Source organism: Microtus ochrogaster, linkage group LG5, assembly GCF_000317375.1.
Source record: "Microtus ochrogaster isolate Prairie Vole_2 linkage group LG5, MicOch1.0, whole genome shotgun sequence".
Lineage (NCBI taxonomy): Eukaryota > Metazoa > Chordata > Mammalia > Rodentia > Cricetidae > Microtus > Microtus ochrogaster.
Window position 1 is genome coordinate 64,196,245 of NC_022031.1, and position 16,905 is coordinate 64,213,149.

Sequence of the window (16,905 nt, forward strand, 5' to 3'; positions counted from 1 at the left end):
GGCTTAGACATATGGAGAGTTTTTGCGATTAACCAACAAAGAAATCCCAGAAGATCCAAATATTTAAAGAGTTCTTTTTTCTCAAGTTATTTAGCCACATGTTTTTTTTATGAAAGATCTTGAAAGCAAGAGGAATGTGCAAAGATCTTCTAAATTTATAGAAAAATAGCTGTTTGACAAAATAGATATTAAAATGGCACCAAGTTTTGCATTCTTACAATAATGGTCGAACAAAATCTACAGTAGAAAAATATAATTGTAGTAGTTCTTCTCATGTTGGTTTATGTTTTATTAGGGGTTGTGTTTCTTAATTCATCTGTTCATTTTTCTGAGGCAGGGTCTCACCAGGTAGTGCATACTGGTCTTGAACTCTTGATCCTCTTGACTTAGCCACCCTAGTAACAGAATTACAGATGTGTGCCTTCATACCCAACACTAATAGTAGCATTTCTCAAAAGACACCTCAGAGTGCTGACAGCAACTGTGGTCATGGATCTAGTAGCAAGACCATCATGGTGGACTCAAGTTCCAGAAAACTGTCAAAATGCTGACAGTGCAGTAAGTCAGCTCACACATATGCGACAGATCCTTTCCTGGGCAGAGAACAGGAAGAAGAATAAAAAGAATATAAATCTAGAAGTGTGGATGTAAGACCACTTGCACAAATCTGCCTCAAACCTTGAATGAAATGCATTTCAGCTTAATTCCACTCTAAATATAAATGGTATACAGATAACACTAAGGTATCATTACTACTCTAGCACGATGGTATGCAGATAATGCTGAGGTATCTTTAATACTCTGGGCCCAGAAATAGTTTTTAGCCATTTGGAAGAAACACTGAAAAGCAATACCCTATAAATAAGAGAGCATCCACACATGCATACTACTAAGAGTGTGAAAATTATAACACAAGTGGCAAAGAAAATACAAATTATTCCTCAATATTAACATTAAAATAAACACAGTTGAGAAACAGGTAAGCTGACTAGGTATTCACAAGAGGACATTTCATTGTCCAATAAACATAAAAATAATCAATTTCATTGTTAATCATAAGAAACACAAACTTTAAAAATGGGATCCTACTAGCTGCTCCTAAGAGAGTTGATGAGGTTGTCGTATAGTGGAAATCCCCCCATTATGTAATGGAAACTTAAAGAATAAACCCTTTGGAAAACAATTTACCATACCTACTAAATTTGAACATTCTCTACCAAATTTCCATAGCCTAGTGATTATATACACAGTATCAATCTACTGGAGACAGGTTGATACTGTCTCCATCACCCAACAGCGTGGCATTGAGGACAGATTCAAACTAGAAACAACTGCAACATCCATCCACAGCAAAACTGACAAACTGTGGTCCACACACTCCATACACTCAAAGAAATGTTATAAACCAACTCGAGTGCCTGAGCAGCTTCTACACAGGAATAAAGCCAGAAATAGGGCAGCACAAGCTCAGTGTGTCAAGAGAAGTCATGTAGTTATTGTACTAAATGTCAAGATAGTGGCTAGTCCCAAAGAGGAGGGAGCAATTCCTGTTGAGGGACAGAGGTGGGGTTTCTGGATTCTTGGCCACACTCTATCTCAGACCGTTATATGCGTGTGTTGATTCTGTGATGACTCCTTGTTCATATTCTTCTTAAATTAGAAAGTTTATACAAATGGGCCTTTTCCATTTAAAAAATTTCATAAGTACAGCTTAGATCCTGTTTATTATCTTTAAGTTATGAACTCATGAGAAATCTAACCAGATCACTGTGTGACCTGGTACAAGCCATATAATTTGCCTGGGCCTTTGGGGGTAGCCTCCTCTGTAAAACACCTAAGGCTATCTTCTGAGACTTGGGCTGCTCAGCTCTGTTTCTCAGTCACTTCCACTCTTCCTGCCCCAGGTTCCACATGAACAATAAGGAAATAGTGACTGTCACTCTATCTTGAGATGTTTACTGAGATTTTCACACAGCAATTATGAGTGATACCTCTATCAATAACCCTACTTTAATTGCCAGTATTACCATTTCCATTGATACAATAAAAGGATTCTTACCAAAAGGACCAAGAAGACTGACTGTAAGAATTCTCAAGGGAAAAAAAAAAAAGGATGTAGTTACCACCCAAGAGTAGCCTGTCTGATTACCCATGAATCAAGAATTTTTATTTTTTTTCCTTTTTTTATTGTTTTTTTTATTGAGAAAGAAAAAAAAATTTTCCGCCTCCTCCCAGCCTCCCACTCCTCTCCCCTCCCCCCCTCCTCTCCCCCTCCCTCTCGAGTCTGAAGAGCAGTCAGGGTTCCCTGCCCTGTGGAAAGTCCGAAGTCCTCCCCCCTCCATCCTGGTCTAGGAAGGTGAACATCCAAACTGGCTAGGCCCCCACAAAGCCAGAACAAGAAGTAGGATCAAAACCCAGTGCCATTGTCCTTGGCTTCTCAGCAGCCCTCATTGTCCGCCATATTCAGAGAGTCCGGGTTTATCCCCTGCTTTTCCAGTCACAATCCAGCTGGCCTTGGTGAGCTCCCAATAGATCAGCCCCACTGTCTCCGTGGGTGGTTGCACCCCTCTTGGTCCTGACTTCCTTGCTCATCTTCTCCCTCCTTCTGTTCCTCATTGGGACTTTGGGAGCTCAGTCCAGTGTTCCAGTGTGGGTCCATCGCCAGATGAAGGTTCCGTCCAGATGGGATTCCTCAGCAACTCAATCAAGAATTTTTAAATACAATCTTTTCTCATTTTACACAATTATCCCTGTGCCACTTCCTCCCTCCTCTCATTCCAGCCTTCCCTGCACCCCATCCTCCCCCCAATCCACTCCTCAGAAAGGGTTAGGTTTCCCCTGGGCAGGCAATAAACTCTAACACTCCCCTCACCCCTCTATATAGAATAAGCGAGGTATCCCTCCAAAGAGGATGTGCTCAGAGACGCCAGTTCAAGCAGTAGGGATAAATCTGGTCCCGCTGCCAACTGGCCCACAGAAAACCCACATTCAGTGGGCCCTAGTTTGATCCTATGCACGTTCCCGTGCTGTCAGTCCAGAGTGAGCTCTGACCAGCTGTGCCTGAACACACCCGGTCTCATCTGATCTTGGAGGTTTTCTCTCTTTCATACACAGAAAGACCTTAGTGTAGGAAACCTCCATGCTCTCCCATTGGATCGCCTCGGCCAGACTCGGAGTCTTCATCTTTTTGTCCGTCTCTTATAGTCACATGCCATAATTACAAAACTCAATGATTTTTAAAAAGCATACAAACTCAGACACATCAAACAATTTTAAATACCTCAATATCAACAAGTACAACTCAAAATTCTCAATTATAGAAACTTAATCAAACACACACATGCTAGCCAAGCACTCTAACCAAATCGCTAAACACATTCTTAAGTGAGCTCTGACTTGTTCTTTATCAATAGGTAGTTTTCATTGATAGCAGGCATTTCGCCGCTCAGGGGTTATAAATCCATGTGCACTTTTAGAACAAGTACGTGAAACTGTTTTACCAATGTTAAAGCTTCTTAACCTTTGATCAATATGGAGAGGCTGAGGAGATGGCTCAGATGGGAAAGTAATTACCACCAAATCAAAAGGACCTGAGTTCTACCCTCAGCACCTACATAAGAAGCAAAGTATGATGTGCCTGCCCTTCAACTCTGGCAAAGGGAGTCAGAGTCGGACACACTCCCTGCGGCTTGCTAGCCAGTCAGCCTAGATTAAAAAGCAAACACCAGGTCCAAGTGAGAGACTCTGTCCCAAAACCAAGGTGGATCACACCTTGAGGAATGATGTTTGAAGCTGCCTTCTGGACTCCACAAACACATATATGTACACAGGGTACACCCATACCTGTGCACATAACCACACACACACACACACACACACACACACACACACACACAGCTTCTAAAAGTTTGGCATGAGTCACACTTCAAAGTCTAAAAATAATTTATCTGCTTAAAAGGTTGAGTTTCATTCAAAACACCGGAAAAGAAAGGTAATGTAGATCACGGTTATATATGTAACGCAGCAGAGGTAAACTCATCAAGTTGAGAGTAAAATGTTGGTTTCCAGATGTTTGTGCAGGGTGCAGGAAGATGTAAAGTTGACCATAGGATTTCAGATGGACAGAGAAAATATTTTAAGATCTACTACACAGCAAAGTAACTACAGTCAAACGTAATGAACATCACATCTCAAAATAAGAAAGTAAATTTCAGAAGTCTTACCATGAAACTATATGAGTCAACCAAACCATGGATGTTTATTTACTGAGTTAAAACAATTCCACATTGTGCAAATATATCAATATATCAAATTGTCCCCCTTAAACATATCCAATTACAGTTTGAATCAATAAAAATATTGATTTAAAATCCACCTAATAAGGAAGGACCATCAAGTATCCTGAGAGGGGGGTAGTAATTTGATTATAAAAGAAACTAGTTCTAAGAATGAAAAATTGATATATATTATATCAGAATACATATCATATTTATATTTTTAAAAAGAAGAACCTGATTTATTGGCTGCCACTTGATGGAGGAAGGTCATTGGTTAATTAAATAAAGAAGCTGCTTGCCCTGATAGGTTAAAACATAGGTGGGAGGAGTAAACAGAACAGAATGCTGGGAGGAAGAGGAAGTGAGATCAGACTCGACACCTCTGCGCTCTGGAGCAGAGAGGCCATGCTCCCATCTCAAGGGCGGACGTGAGAGCTCTGCTCTCTGAGGCACATGCCATGAAGCTCCAACCCAGGATGGACGTAGGCTAGAATCTTCCCCGGGAAGACCGGTGCTCACAGATTATTAGAGATGGGTTGATCGGGATATCAGAATGAGCCAGTAAGGGCTAGAGCTAAAGGGCCAAGCAGTGTTTAAATGAATACAATTTGTGTGTTGTTATTTTGCGGCATAAGCTAGCAAGCGGCTGGGGTGCTGGGGACGCAGCGCCACCGCTCTTATTTCTACAGCCACTGGTTAGGTTTAACACCTTGCCACCCAAAACAGCTGGGTGTGGTGGTGCACACCTTTAATACTCTCTAGGCCAACCTGATCCAGGACAGCCAGAGCTATATAGTAAGACCCTGTCTCATAAAAATAAAATAGAAAAGACTTGAGAACAAGTTGTTGGGATGGGAGAAAAGACTGATGGGGACTGGGAACACAACTGGGTAGAGAGCTTGTTTAACAGACAAGAAGTCCTGGGTTCAATCCCAGCATGGTAAACATGGAGTGTTCCTGCACTAGGGAGGTGGAGGGAGGGAGGATCCTAAGTCTGAAGTCTTCTTTGGCTGCATAGCAAGTTTAAAGCCAGCCTGGGGCTCTGCCTACAAAAGAAAACCAGCAAACCCCCCCCCCAAAATAAATGGAAGGCCTTATTCAACAAAGGTTGTCTTCATTCAGCTGCAGCTTTAAGGTCTTTGTACCCCACACAAAGGAAAGAAGGAAGGAAGGAAGGAAGGAAGGAAGGAAGGAAGGAAGGAAGGAAGGAAGGAAGGAAGGAAGGAAGGAAGGGCAGGCTTAGGTTAAGGAAGAACTGATGGCTAAATACGTCTAGGCACCTCTATGACAGTCTGGAAGAAGACCAGTAGAACCTACTAGCTGGTGATCTGTGGGTCATGATGTCCCTCTCAGTCCTGAACATATCTTATCATTTTGGTGACTTCAGTCTTGGGAAAAGGAAAGAATCAGGTCACTACGGAAGAAGTCAATATCTTATTAATGTCTCAGACAAAATTTCATAAATTATTAACAGGACTACCTACAGAATTAAGTGGGAATATTACCCAAAAGTTAAGTTAGAAACAGGTTGATCAGCTGGGTGACCTCCAAAGAGAGTGATTGTTGTGTGTGCAAATGTATACGTGTGGCTGTATTTGTGAAAGGCAGAAGTTGATGCCGGGTGCCTTTCTCAATTGTTCTTAACCTTGTCTTCTGAGACAGGGTCTCTCGTTGAACCCGGAGTTCACCAAGTGACTAGTCTGGCTGGGGAGAAAACCCCAGGCATCCTCCGGTCTCCACTGCTCCAATGTCCAGGGCTGTGATTATGGATATACACCATTATGTCTAGCTTTGAGGGATGGGCACTGGAGGACCAAACTCAGGCCTTCACAGTCATGTGACAGACATTTTACTACCTGAACCAACTCACCATCCCCCTATTTCAGTGACTAAAGTCAAAAAGAAGCCAAGTAAAACTAGAGTTTAAGTTTTTCCTTGGTTATAATAAAATATGAACTATTAAAAGAAAGGAAGGTAATTAAGAAAACATTGTAAGCTGTATTTTGTAAATCATAAAAAGGTCAATACAGTATCCATTTAACAAAAAAAGAGGTTTGAGACTGTATTGGTAGACTTACTGGAATTGAAGGGGGGATCTGATCTATCTGTGTGCATTTGGTTAATGGTGAGAGGGCGAAGGAGGATATGGTAGAGACTCAAGCTAAATCATTATCCACAGAAGAAAGCCAATATATTTGGGAAAACTGGGAGGCTTCACCCACCCCCCCCCCAAAAATAACAAAGTATGGTTCTTTCAAAAGCGAAACTATATTCTGGGGGGAAAAAGAAACTATTAAAGATAATTGTTAAGGGAAGTCAGCTGAAGAATAGGGGCTGAAGTAGACATTTTGGGTAAATTCCATATGCTTTTATAAAAACAACTAATTAAAAAGGAAAGAGTCAGATCAAATAATCTCAGACATTAACATCTCTTTTAGGAGATTATCAAGTTTTCTTTCTCTATTCTTTGGTATTCTTAGTCTGTCTATGATAATCACATCTTTAAAACAAGTACTTTCTTGTACCAAAGATGCTGGCATAGGAGTAAAGGATCTAAATAGGCACCTGATCAACATCTCCATCTTCAATGGGTTGTGTAGGTACCGTGTTCAGCAATGAGGCCTTGTGGTAAGTCTATGGAGAACAACCTATAGTCTTCACAGCAGCCTAGGTTGTTTGGGGATTCTCATGGGGACACTTTGGCCAACAACTCAATTCAATGTAACCCAGTTCAGTATCAGAAGCTTCATTTGGTGACAGGTGACAGTCCACTTGGAACTCTGTTCCCCCTCCCATTACCCCATTATTTGCTGGTTTCATTTAGATCACCAATGTGGGATTCCCCTCTGTATGCTGTGAGACCCTGAAACACGCATCCCTAAATAGGATGTCTCCATCAAATCCCTCCCCTCAGATCTCAGGGAACCCTATAGAAGAGGAGGTGGAAAGGGTGTGAAAGCCGGAGGGGATGGAGGATACCAAGAAAACAAGACCCCTCAATCAACATGAGCAACGCTCAAATAAACTCACAGAGACTGGAGCAGCATAAACAGGGCTTACAGGGGTCTGCACCAGGTCCTCTGCATCAATATTATGGCTTCTGGTTTAGTGTTTTTACGTGATTCCCGAGTGAGCCAAAAGAATGGGTCTCTAATTCTTGCGCCTTTTCTTAGGTTCTTTACCGTCTGTTGGTAGTCTTGTCCAGCTTCGGTGTGATAGTTTTTGTTTTATCTAATTACATTCTATTTAGTTATATTTTTTTAATGAGTGAAAACCTAGCTGCTAGGGTGAAGGTTAACAATCGAAGCTTCACTGATACCTACCAGGAGTGGAACAATCAATCAGTTTCTCCAATAGAGAGATACTGGGTGTATCAACCAACCAACCAACAGAAGGACAAGCCTCAGGTTCCGTAGCTGCCAAACATATAACGAACTCCACAGTTTTTTAGTGTGCTTTTTTATTTGGTGTGTTTTTATCTGGGTTTTTCTTGTGGTGGGTGTGTTCCTGGTTTTGGGGGGGGTGATGCAGAATGTGTCAAATGGAGCCAGCGTGAGTCAAATGATTCCAAGCTAACTCCGTATAGAGTATACTAAGGTTTTCTTTATTAAAAGGGAACTCGCGGATTACAGCAGAGAAAATATGAATTGGGTCGGACATCCAGGTGTAGTCCAGAGGAGAGAGAGTGAGCTGGGTGGGACCGTGGCTTCTTGGTACCCTAAGTCACGCCCCCAACCTGGTCCAGCCTCTTAAAGGCCATTGGCTGAAGGAGGTTCCCCATCAGGAGGGTGTTGCTGTATTGTTTGGGGGGGGGGTATATTGAAAAAGAACTTAAAGTTCTTTAAGGGGGGGAAGGGAAAAGGATCTGGGAAGGACTTGGAGGGGAAGAAGATAATCAAAGTATATCTAAATTTAAAAATAGTCTTAAATAAAAATTAAGATATAATTTTAAAGTAAAATGACAAAGAAAGGGAAAGCGAAAGGAAAAAAGAAAAAAAGTTGGGGAGGTCAATTTCTCATTGATGAGCTTTGTATTTTGAAAACAATTTTATTTCATCTTACTTCACAATAACCCCATGAAGAAGATATCACAACCTAGTATTTTGCTGAAGAAAACAGGGGCTAAAGAAATGGCTCAACAATAGCTGAAAGCCAGCTCACCCACATGAGAAGTGGGTCGCTGTCAACCACCTATAACTTAATAACTCTGGGAGATTGGATGCCGCTTCTAGCTTCTGCATATACCCACACATTACAGATACACATACATAAATAAAATGCATCTTTTTAAAAAGGGAAAGGAAAGAAATAATGAAACCTTACAAGGTTATATTACCTTTTTTCGATTCTTTGCAGATTTCTTTTTTTTTAAAAGAAAAAAAAAGACATTTATTCAGTGTCATGATCAGACTATTACATTTAGCAATCAACAGCATGGGTGAGAAGAGGTCTAGAGTAAAACCCTTTGTTGGAATGCTGTACACTTTCCGCAGAACAGAAACTAAAATGACCTGTTATACAATTAGTCACAATACAGTCCTCGAGTTTTTTTGCCCATACACATGAGTATTGTCTAAAACACGTCTTCTTTGTAGCAGCCAGGCCCTGCCACCACTGTGCTTGGCTGAGTTCACAAATCTGTGGTAACCTGTAGCTTCCTGTCACTTCTCTGGCTCTCCTCTCCTGCTAAGCTTTGTTTCCTGGCTGTAACTAGAACCTCCTGCCACTGCCATAGCTGCGCTGCTGCTGCTGCTGCTGGAGCCACCATAGCCACCTTGATTTCGTGGTTTAGCAAAGTACTGGCCTCCACCACCATAAGGGCCACAGCTTCTGCCTCCAAAGTTTCCTCCTTTCATTGGTCCAGAATTTGAAGACCGATTGTTGCAATTGCCAAAATCATTGTAGCTTCCACCACCTCCGAAATTGCTCCCATCATTACCAAATCCATTATAGCCATCCCCACTGCCACCACGGCTGCCACCGAAGCCACCACGACCGCTGAAGTTTCCCCATCGACCAAAATTGTCACTGCCGCCAAAACCGCCTCCACGACCACCACCAAAGTTTCCAGAACCACTTCGACCTCTTTGGCTGGACGATGCACTAGCCATCTCCCGCCTGGATAAGGCTTTTCTTACTTCACAGTTGTGCCCGTTCACAGTATGGTATTTCTGAATAACAATCTTGTCCACAGAGTCATGGTCATCAAAGGTGACAAAAGCAAAACCTCTCTTTTTTCCACCGCCTCTGTCAGCCATGATTTCAGTCACTTCAATTTTCCCATACTGCTCAAAATAGTCTCTCAAGTTGGTGTTCCTCCGTGTCTTCTTTAAATACCACCGACAAAGACCTTCTTCACGGTTAAGTGGGCACCTGGTCTCTGAGAATCCTCTCTTGGCACAGCTCTCTTAGGTTCCACAACTCTTCCATCCACCTTATGGGGTCTTGCATTCATAGCGGCATCCACTTCCTCCACAGCGGCGTACGTAACAAACCCAAAGCCCCTGGATCGTTTGGTGTTTGGATCTCTCATGACCACGCAGTCCGTTGAGTGTTCCCCATTGCTCAAAATGGCTCCTCAGACTCTCGTCGGTTGTTTCGAAGCTCAGCCCTCCAATGAAGAGCTTCCGCAGCTGTTCCGGCTCCTTGGGAGACTCTGACTTAGACATGACGGCAGGGAAATGGGAGCCCTCAGCGATGCTTCCTCCGCCGTGTCAATAGACAGAAAGGAGTAAGCCAACGCACGTATCCTCTTTGCGGATTTCTATCACACATCCTGATCCTACCCATCTCGCCCCCCAATATCTAACCTCCACCACTGCAACCGCCCCCCCAAAAAAACAAAACAAAATTTAAAAGAAAAATCAAAACTAAACAAAGCAAAACAAACCAAAAGGGAAAAATAAGAATCCTGCGGTAGAAGCTACTGTGCTGGCCCAGTGGGTCACACCCTCCCCCTTCCAGGCCTCTGGTGTCTGCTACACCATCCACAACAGGCTCTCACTGGGGCTCCTCTTGGAAACCCTGCTGGCCTGTGTCATGGAGATCCTGCAGTTTTGAATCTGCATGTTCGTCTCCGTCATATGTTCCAACCGTTCATAGATGAAGGGGGATGTTGGAGTCGGCTAATTCAAAGGCCTGGTTCTGGGCCTGGGTGGTAGCTGGGCTGGTCAGTCCGCCAGTTTTTCCCCTTCGTAAACACGCATTCTGAAACACTGCTTGTCGCAAGGAACTGGACCAGTTCACCTGCTCTCGGGCCCTCACCCACACTCACACCGCCAGGGCCTGCTCCGTTGTCTTGACCAAGAAAGGTGAAGGACCCTCTCTCCTGATTACTGTAGGGGTGCATACGGAGTGGGGGGAATAGTGGTGAACTTCCCTATTCTCATGCCCGCAGGAGGACTCACCTGTGCCCCTCCCACACACACAACAAGGTTAGCTCTAGTGTGCTGCGCTGAAGGGGTGCAGGGTCCCCGTTCTTGGGCTAGTTCTCCAACCCTTTTGATCCGGGGGTCCAGCTCTTTCACCTGCTGCAGGGGAAGGGCAGAGGGGGAGGGCATCTTTCCCTACCATATGGGAGATGAGGGAGTGCATGAACTGGCTAGATTTGAGTCAACTTGACTCAAGCTAAAATCACCTGCGAGGAAGGAGCCTCAGCTGGTAGGAAATGATGCCCCTATGAGATCCAGCTGTAAGGCATTTTCTCAATTAGTAGCCAATGTGGGGAGGGCTCAGCCCCTAGGAGGTGGTACCATCCAAGGGCTGGCGATCCTGGGTTCTATAAGAAAGCTCAGCCTGTTCATGCAGTTAGTGGTCACTGGGGAGAAGAGGTCAAATTCCTCAGGTATACGGACATCCCCTTGTTCAAGGAAATAATCTCCCACCCACGCCAATGGAAACAACCCTGAAGTTACGAGTGGACAGGTAGAAAGAAAAGGTTCCATGGGAGAGAATAATGGGAGAGGTTGAATATAACAAAACCATTCATGCATATGGATGAAACTGTGAAAGATGATTTTGCATTGTGTGTGTGCGCGCGCATGCGTGTGTGTGTATGCGTGTGCACACATGCGCGTGTGCTCAGGAATGCTCAGTTCACAAGTAGCTGTCAGTTGGTAATTCTGGGGAGCTGGTGCTCTCCTACCATGTTGGTCCTTGAGATTAAACCCAGATCATCAAGCCGGGCAGTGGTGGTGCACGCCTTTAATCCCAGCACTCGGGAGGCAGAGGCAGGTGGATCTCTGTGCATTCGAGACCAGCCTGGTCTACAGAGCTAGTTCCAGGACAGGATCCAAAGCCACAGAGAAACCCTGTCTCGAAAACAAACAAACAAAAAAAAACAAAAACAAAAAACCCAGATCATCAGGCTTAGCAGCAAGTGCCTTTACCTACAGAGCCGTCTCACTGACACAAGAATAATTTTAGAAAAGAAATCTTTACTCCTTTTTGTTTCTATCATTTTGTTTTAAAGAAAAGCTACCCTGCCCATTTTATCCTCCAGTACACAGTGACCGCCCCTGATCTGGCACATCGCGAGCACTGGATGCCTGTCCAACCGTTTATGGGGGCTCAGGTGCAGCTCAGAGGTCATCTACAGAAATCTACAGAAAGAGGTCAGCTACAGAAATCATCTAAGCAAACATCTATGAACCCTGAAAACAAGTGGTCCGTCTGCCTCGTCTTCATGTCCCTCTTGTCCCAGGTGAAGACGAAGCCATCCTAGGAGCCTTTTGTCTTCCTGACGAGCCCTTCAATTACATCCCACTCCTCCTTGGTGACCTGAGGGAGGGAAAGATATCAGTTTTATCGGCTCTACACACAATGTAAAGCCCAGTATCCTGGCTTGTAGTCATGTATGAACCAAAGGCATTACCTTCTTGAGAGAGTTGAATTCACCTGACAGGAATACTTCCTCTCCGCCATCAAATCTAATGACCTGAAAGAGACACCACAAACCCTTTCACGCCTTTGGAGGGCTCTCCCAGCCATCATCCACCCTCAAACCCTAAATTAATGAAGTCTCTTGGGTGGCTTCAATCAAAGTTCACATTTCAAATGAAAAGATCTGAGGTATAATCTCAATCTATTTGTTATGGTTAGAATGCTCTGTCCACAAAATTTGACCTAATTTAAACATCATCTTTAAACAATATCCACCAAGGAAACTTGAACTTAATAAAATTAATATATCAAGGAAGGAAGGAAGGAATGTTTAAGATGAATAATGCATAAATATTTTATCTGATTTACAGCTAACTAAATATTTTTTAAATCATATTTATATTTAGCATTATTAGGTCTGATTCCAAAATAGGGCTCCCGACACACCCCCAAAAGTCAAGACACGCAGCAATGCTTACCGCCCCATTAATCCAAGACGCATAATCACTGCACAGGAAAGTGGCTAGATTTGCAAGTTCCTCCACAGTCCCCAGCCGACCACAGGGAACTCTTTCAATCATTTCTTTCTCAAATCTCCCAGTTGGGTCCAAACGGCTAAAGGCACCCTTGGCAATAAAAAAAAGAAAAATTTATTTAGTGTGTGTCTGCAAGTGTGTGTTTGTGTGTGTGCGTGTGTGTAGATGTCTTTAATTTCTCAATCTTATATAAAATACAACTTGTACTATAGCATGTTATTCACACCTTAGACGCTGGAAAAAGAATGTCACCAAGGTCTTCCACAGTTACTGTCTGTCAAAATTGGTCATTTTACCTGAATGTACCCTTTAAAAGAAAAATATCTATCAAGAATGCAATTATGTGAGTTTTTCATTTCTCCTATCGCAGCAAGTCATTCCTAAAAATCGAATGAGCAGGACCTGGAGAGATGGCTCAGCAGTTAAGAGCACTGGCTGGTCTTTCAGACGACCCAGGTTCAATTCCCAGCACCCACATGGCAGCTCACAACTGTAACTCCAGTTCCAGGGGTTCTGACACCTTCACACCAATACACATAAAATAAATTTGTTATTTTTTAAAAACTCAAATGAACAAACAATACACCCAAAAGAACTTTGAGATTACTCTGTGCAGTGGAGACAGTGGGATTGTTATTTCGTTGAGTAAATTCAAAAAAAAAGTAATTCAAATATAAAATGTTTAAAGAGAACTTCCTTTCTTCTCTAATAGAAAAGGTAAAATAAGAGCAACTAACCCCAACTCCATCTGAGAAAAAGCAAGCAGTAATTACATTGGCGAGTCTCTATCTGTGCCTGACGTGTGGAACTCGGCAAGGTGAGCTCGGTGTTCACAGACTCACAAAAATGATGGTTCCTTCTCTTCCAGACCTATTTCTATGCAATGGATTTTCTCCTAACACAGGTGAGAGGGCTCCCCCTAGAGGGGCCCGGTGAGCCTGCAGGTCTCCCAAGACATTCCATCATATCTCGCCAGGAAAGTTCTGGGCTTCAGCTTTTTCTCTCTTTAACGTCGGGTATAACCCCTATCCCCACGTCTCCACTCCAAGCTTCTCTTCTTGGGAAGCGCTCTGACACAAAAGCTCTCACAATACCTTTGTATACGGGGGGGCACCCAAAAAATTCAATGCAGGGACCGAAGAGATGGCTCAGCAGATACGCGCCCTTGTTGCTCCTACAGAGGACTCGGTACAATCTAAGCTCCTACAGGGTGGTTCACAGCCACCCCTAACTACAGTTCCAGGGAGTTTACTGCCCTCTTCTGACCTCTTGTGGCACCAAGCATGTGAGTGGTACACAGATGTACGTGCAGGCCGACACACACAGACACTTGCATATAAAATAAAACTGAATAAATCCAAAAATTAAAAAATGATAAAGAAATACAAGGCAAATAAGTGCATGAAGCAGATGAAGTCTCCTAGTCACTGGACTGCAGCAGAGAGGCCTCTGTGACTTTAGGATTCTAGTTCTTCTGGGATAGTGTGCAACAGAGGCAATGAGAACTGTGTGCTTTGTCTTTCAGTTATTTTCCCATTAGTTTTATTAGACATATATATGTGTATATATGTAATATATAATAGTATTGATATTAACATATTATACATATGTTAATATCAATACTATTATATATTATAGTATATTATACATATGTTAATATTAATACTATTATATATTATAGTTTATACATTATATACTATTATACATTATGTATAATGTTATATGTTAATATTAATACTATTATATATTATAGTTTTTTATTGAAAAAAATTTCCGCCTCCTCCCATCCTCCCATTTCACTCCCCCACCTCTCCCACTCCCTCTCCAGTCCGAAGAGCAGTCAGGGTTCCCTGCCCTGTGGAAAGTCCAAGGTCCTCCCCCCTCCGTCCATGTCTAGGAAGGTGAACATCCAAACTGGCTAGGCTCCCACAAAGCCAGCACATGAAGTAGGATCAAAACCCAGTGCCATTGTCCTTGGCTTCTCAGCAGCCCTCATAGTCTGCTATGTTCAGAGAGTCCGGGTTATATCCCATGCTTTTTCAGTCCCAGTCCAGCTGGCCTTGGTGAGCTCCCAATAGATCAGCCCCTATAATATATATATATATATATATATATATATATATATATATATATATATATATATATATATTAATTCCAGTCCCACTCACTCCTTCCCTACAAGAGCTTCTGATCCAGGCGTCCCTGGAAAGTCCCCACACAGCAGTCAGAATGCATCCACCACTGTTTAACTCTTTTAATCAATCACAGTGTTATAATATGTCAAATAAAACTTACTTTGGTTTTTATAGGCCCCGGCTGAATTATATTGAATCGCATCCCATATCTACTCCACTCAGCTGCAAGAGACCTAAAGATCAAAGAAGATGAAACAGTAAATTGCATTCCATATTTACCCCCATGGAGCTCCAAGACTCCTAAAAGTTAAACGAAGTACACTGTAAACTACTGTGTTGTGTGTTCAAACAAGACTACCCAGGACTACACCGCACATTCACCGCTTGCCAGGAATCGCACACCCACAGGGAAGAACGTTACAAATAGCCAGGTAACTGAAGCCAGAAAGACTGAACCTTTCCTCGGGGTCACGCTGGTCATCTGTCGGCCTCTGGGAGTCTGGGCCATGGCTGCACCCTTGCCTCCTCTACTACACAACTTAACACTTAACGTCTCAATGCCCTTAGTCGCGACACCTACCGTCTGCAGATTACAATGAGAGATCTAATATGCCAGGCATATTGACACAGGCCTTTAATCCCAGCACTCGGGAGACACAAGTAGGTGGATTTCTATGAGTTCAAAGTCAGCGGGGTTTGCATGAGAGCTTTGGGCTCCTCGTTCTCACCACTGTCTGCAGCCCTGGCTTACATTTACAAAGGCCATGGCTTTTCTTTCCAGCTCATGCACTGGATCACAATGTCTGCAGGTGGCAGCACAGGTTTATCACCTGAGGAAGACATGGACTACCCAGGTTTAAATGATGAACACAGGCTTGTTTGACTAGGCTTTACCATAACTGTTAAACTGAACTTCAAAGGAAATAAGACTCAAACCAAACCTTGAATGCCCTAAAACCAAAACACAATCCCAAGAGCAAACATGGGACCTTGTGGTGGCCTGTTTAGAAATACACTTGACAGTCTATTGTTTAACACGATCATATTTGCTAGATGGCACTGGCATGCTTTTTGTGTGTGCATTTGTACATATATGTACTTAACATGGTTGCAAAAGGAGGATTTAAGTTCCCTTAAAAGATACAAATCATGCAAACAAGGAGGGGACGACAGAAGGGAAGAAGGGGGATGGGCCAAAGCAGACGAGAAAGCATAATGGAGCCAAAATGAAGCTAAGAGCAACACATTAAGATGTTTTATGTAGACAGACGTGGTGGGGCATCCCTTTACTCTCAGCACTCGGGAGGCAGGTGGATTTCTGAGATGCCAGCCTAGTCTAGAGAGTGAGTTCCAGCACAGCGGGCTGTGTAAAGAAACCCAGTTTCAACACACAATCCCTCAACGTGTTGTATATAACGGCAAATTTGCATCCTCTTACCATGACCCTGTGAAAATGATAAGCCTGGTCAGTCTTGGAGTTGGCAGTGCCGGTGAGAACAGCATATTGATTGCTCAGAAGAGCAACTGGTTTTGGTATAAAACTCAGGAAAACATTCCCTCCTGAGAGGTTTATAAAAGGAGAACGTGTGTGACATAATGACGACCTTAAGACACTGTGACTGCAACAGATAAAAGTCAGTGAGCTTCATAAAACTACAGGGTGCCTATTAAGGTAGTCTGAGAGCATCGGTAGGAGTCCAGGTCAGTAAAACCAGTCCTGGGGCACGGGGTCATGTGATCAAACATGGTCGCTCCAAATCAGCCTCTTTTACCTTCTCCGGACGGAGACCTGAGAACTTTGATCTATTTTCAGCAACACGATTAACACAGTAATGCTCACTTATTCATGGCTTCCACGCCTGATTTAGCTGAAGAACTTGGCACTACGAAGCCTGATCCGCTCTCGGCATAGATGGTAGTGATAGCAAGAAATGCGGCTCCTGCGGAGTGAAAGGGCACGTTACCAACAATGCAGCTACACCAGTCCCTATCACGTTACCAACAGTGCAGCTACATCAGTCCCTATCACGTTACCAACAGTGCAGCTACATCAGTCCCTATCACGTTACCAACAGT

The 16,905-nt window shown here is 43.3% G+C and overlaps 1 protein-coding gene and 1 pseudogene across 1 annotated transcript in view; both read right to left on the reverse strand.

Moving 5' to 3' along the window:
* Positions 1 to 8,638: 8,638 nt before the first annotated feature.
* LOC102002394 lies at positions 8,639 to 10,112 on the reverse strand (annotated as a pseudogene).
* Positions 10,113 to 11,696: 1,584 nt separating this feature from the next.
* Positions 11,697 to 16,905, reverse strand: part of Decr1 (2,4-dienoyl-CoA reductase 1) — a 25,266-nt gene continuing 20,057 nt past the window's right edge. Inside the window, exons 6-10 of the mRNA XM_005362334.2 lie at positions 16,670 to 16,769; positions 14,990 to 15,062; positions 12,638 to 12,784; positions 12,151 to 12,213; positions 11,697 to 12,056 (exon numbers count right to left, since the gene is read on the reverse strand). Coding sequence (XP_005362391.1) covers positions 11,997 to 12,056; positions 12,151 to 12,213; positions 12,638 to 12,784; positions 14,990 to 15,062; positions 16,670 to 16,769 — 443 coding nt within the window. The 3' untranslated portion in view covers positions 11,697 to 11,996. The remainder of the gene's footprint in view (positions 12,057 to 12,150; positions 12,214 to 12,637; positions 12,785 to 14,989; positions 15,063 to 16,669; positions 16,770 to 16,905) is intronic.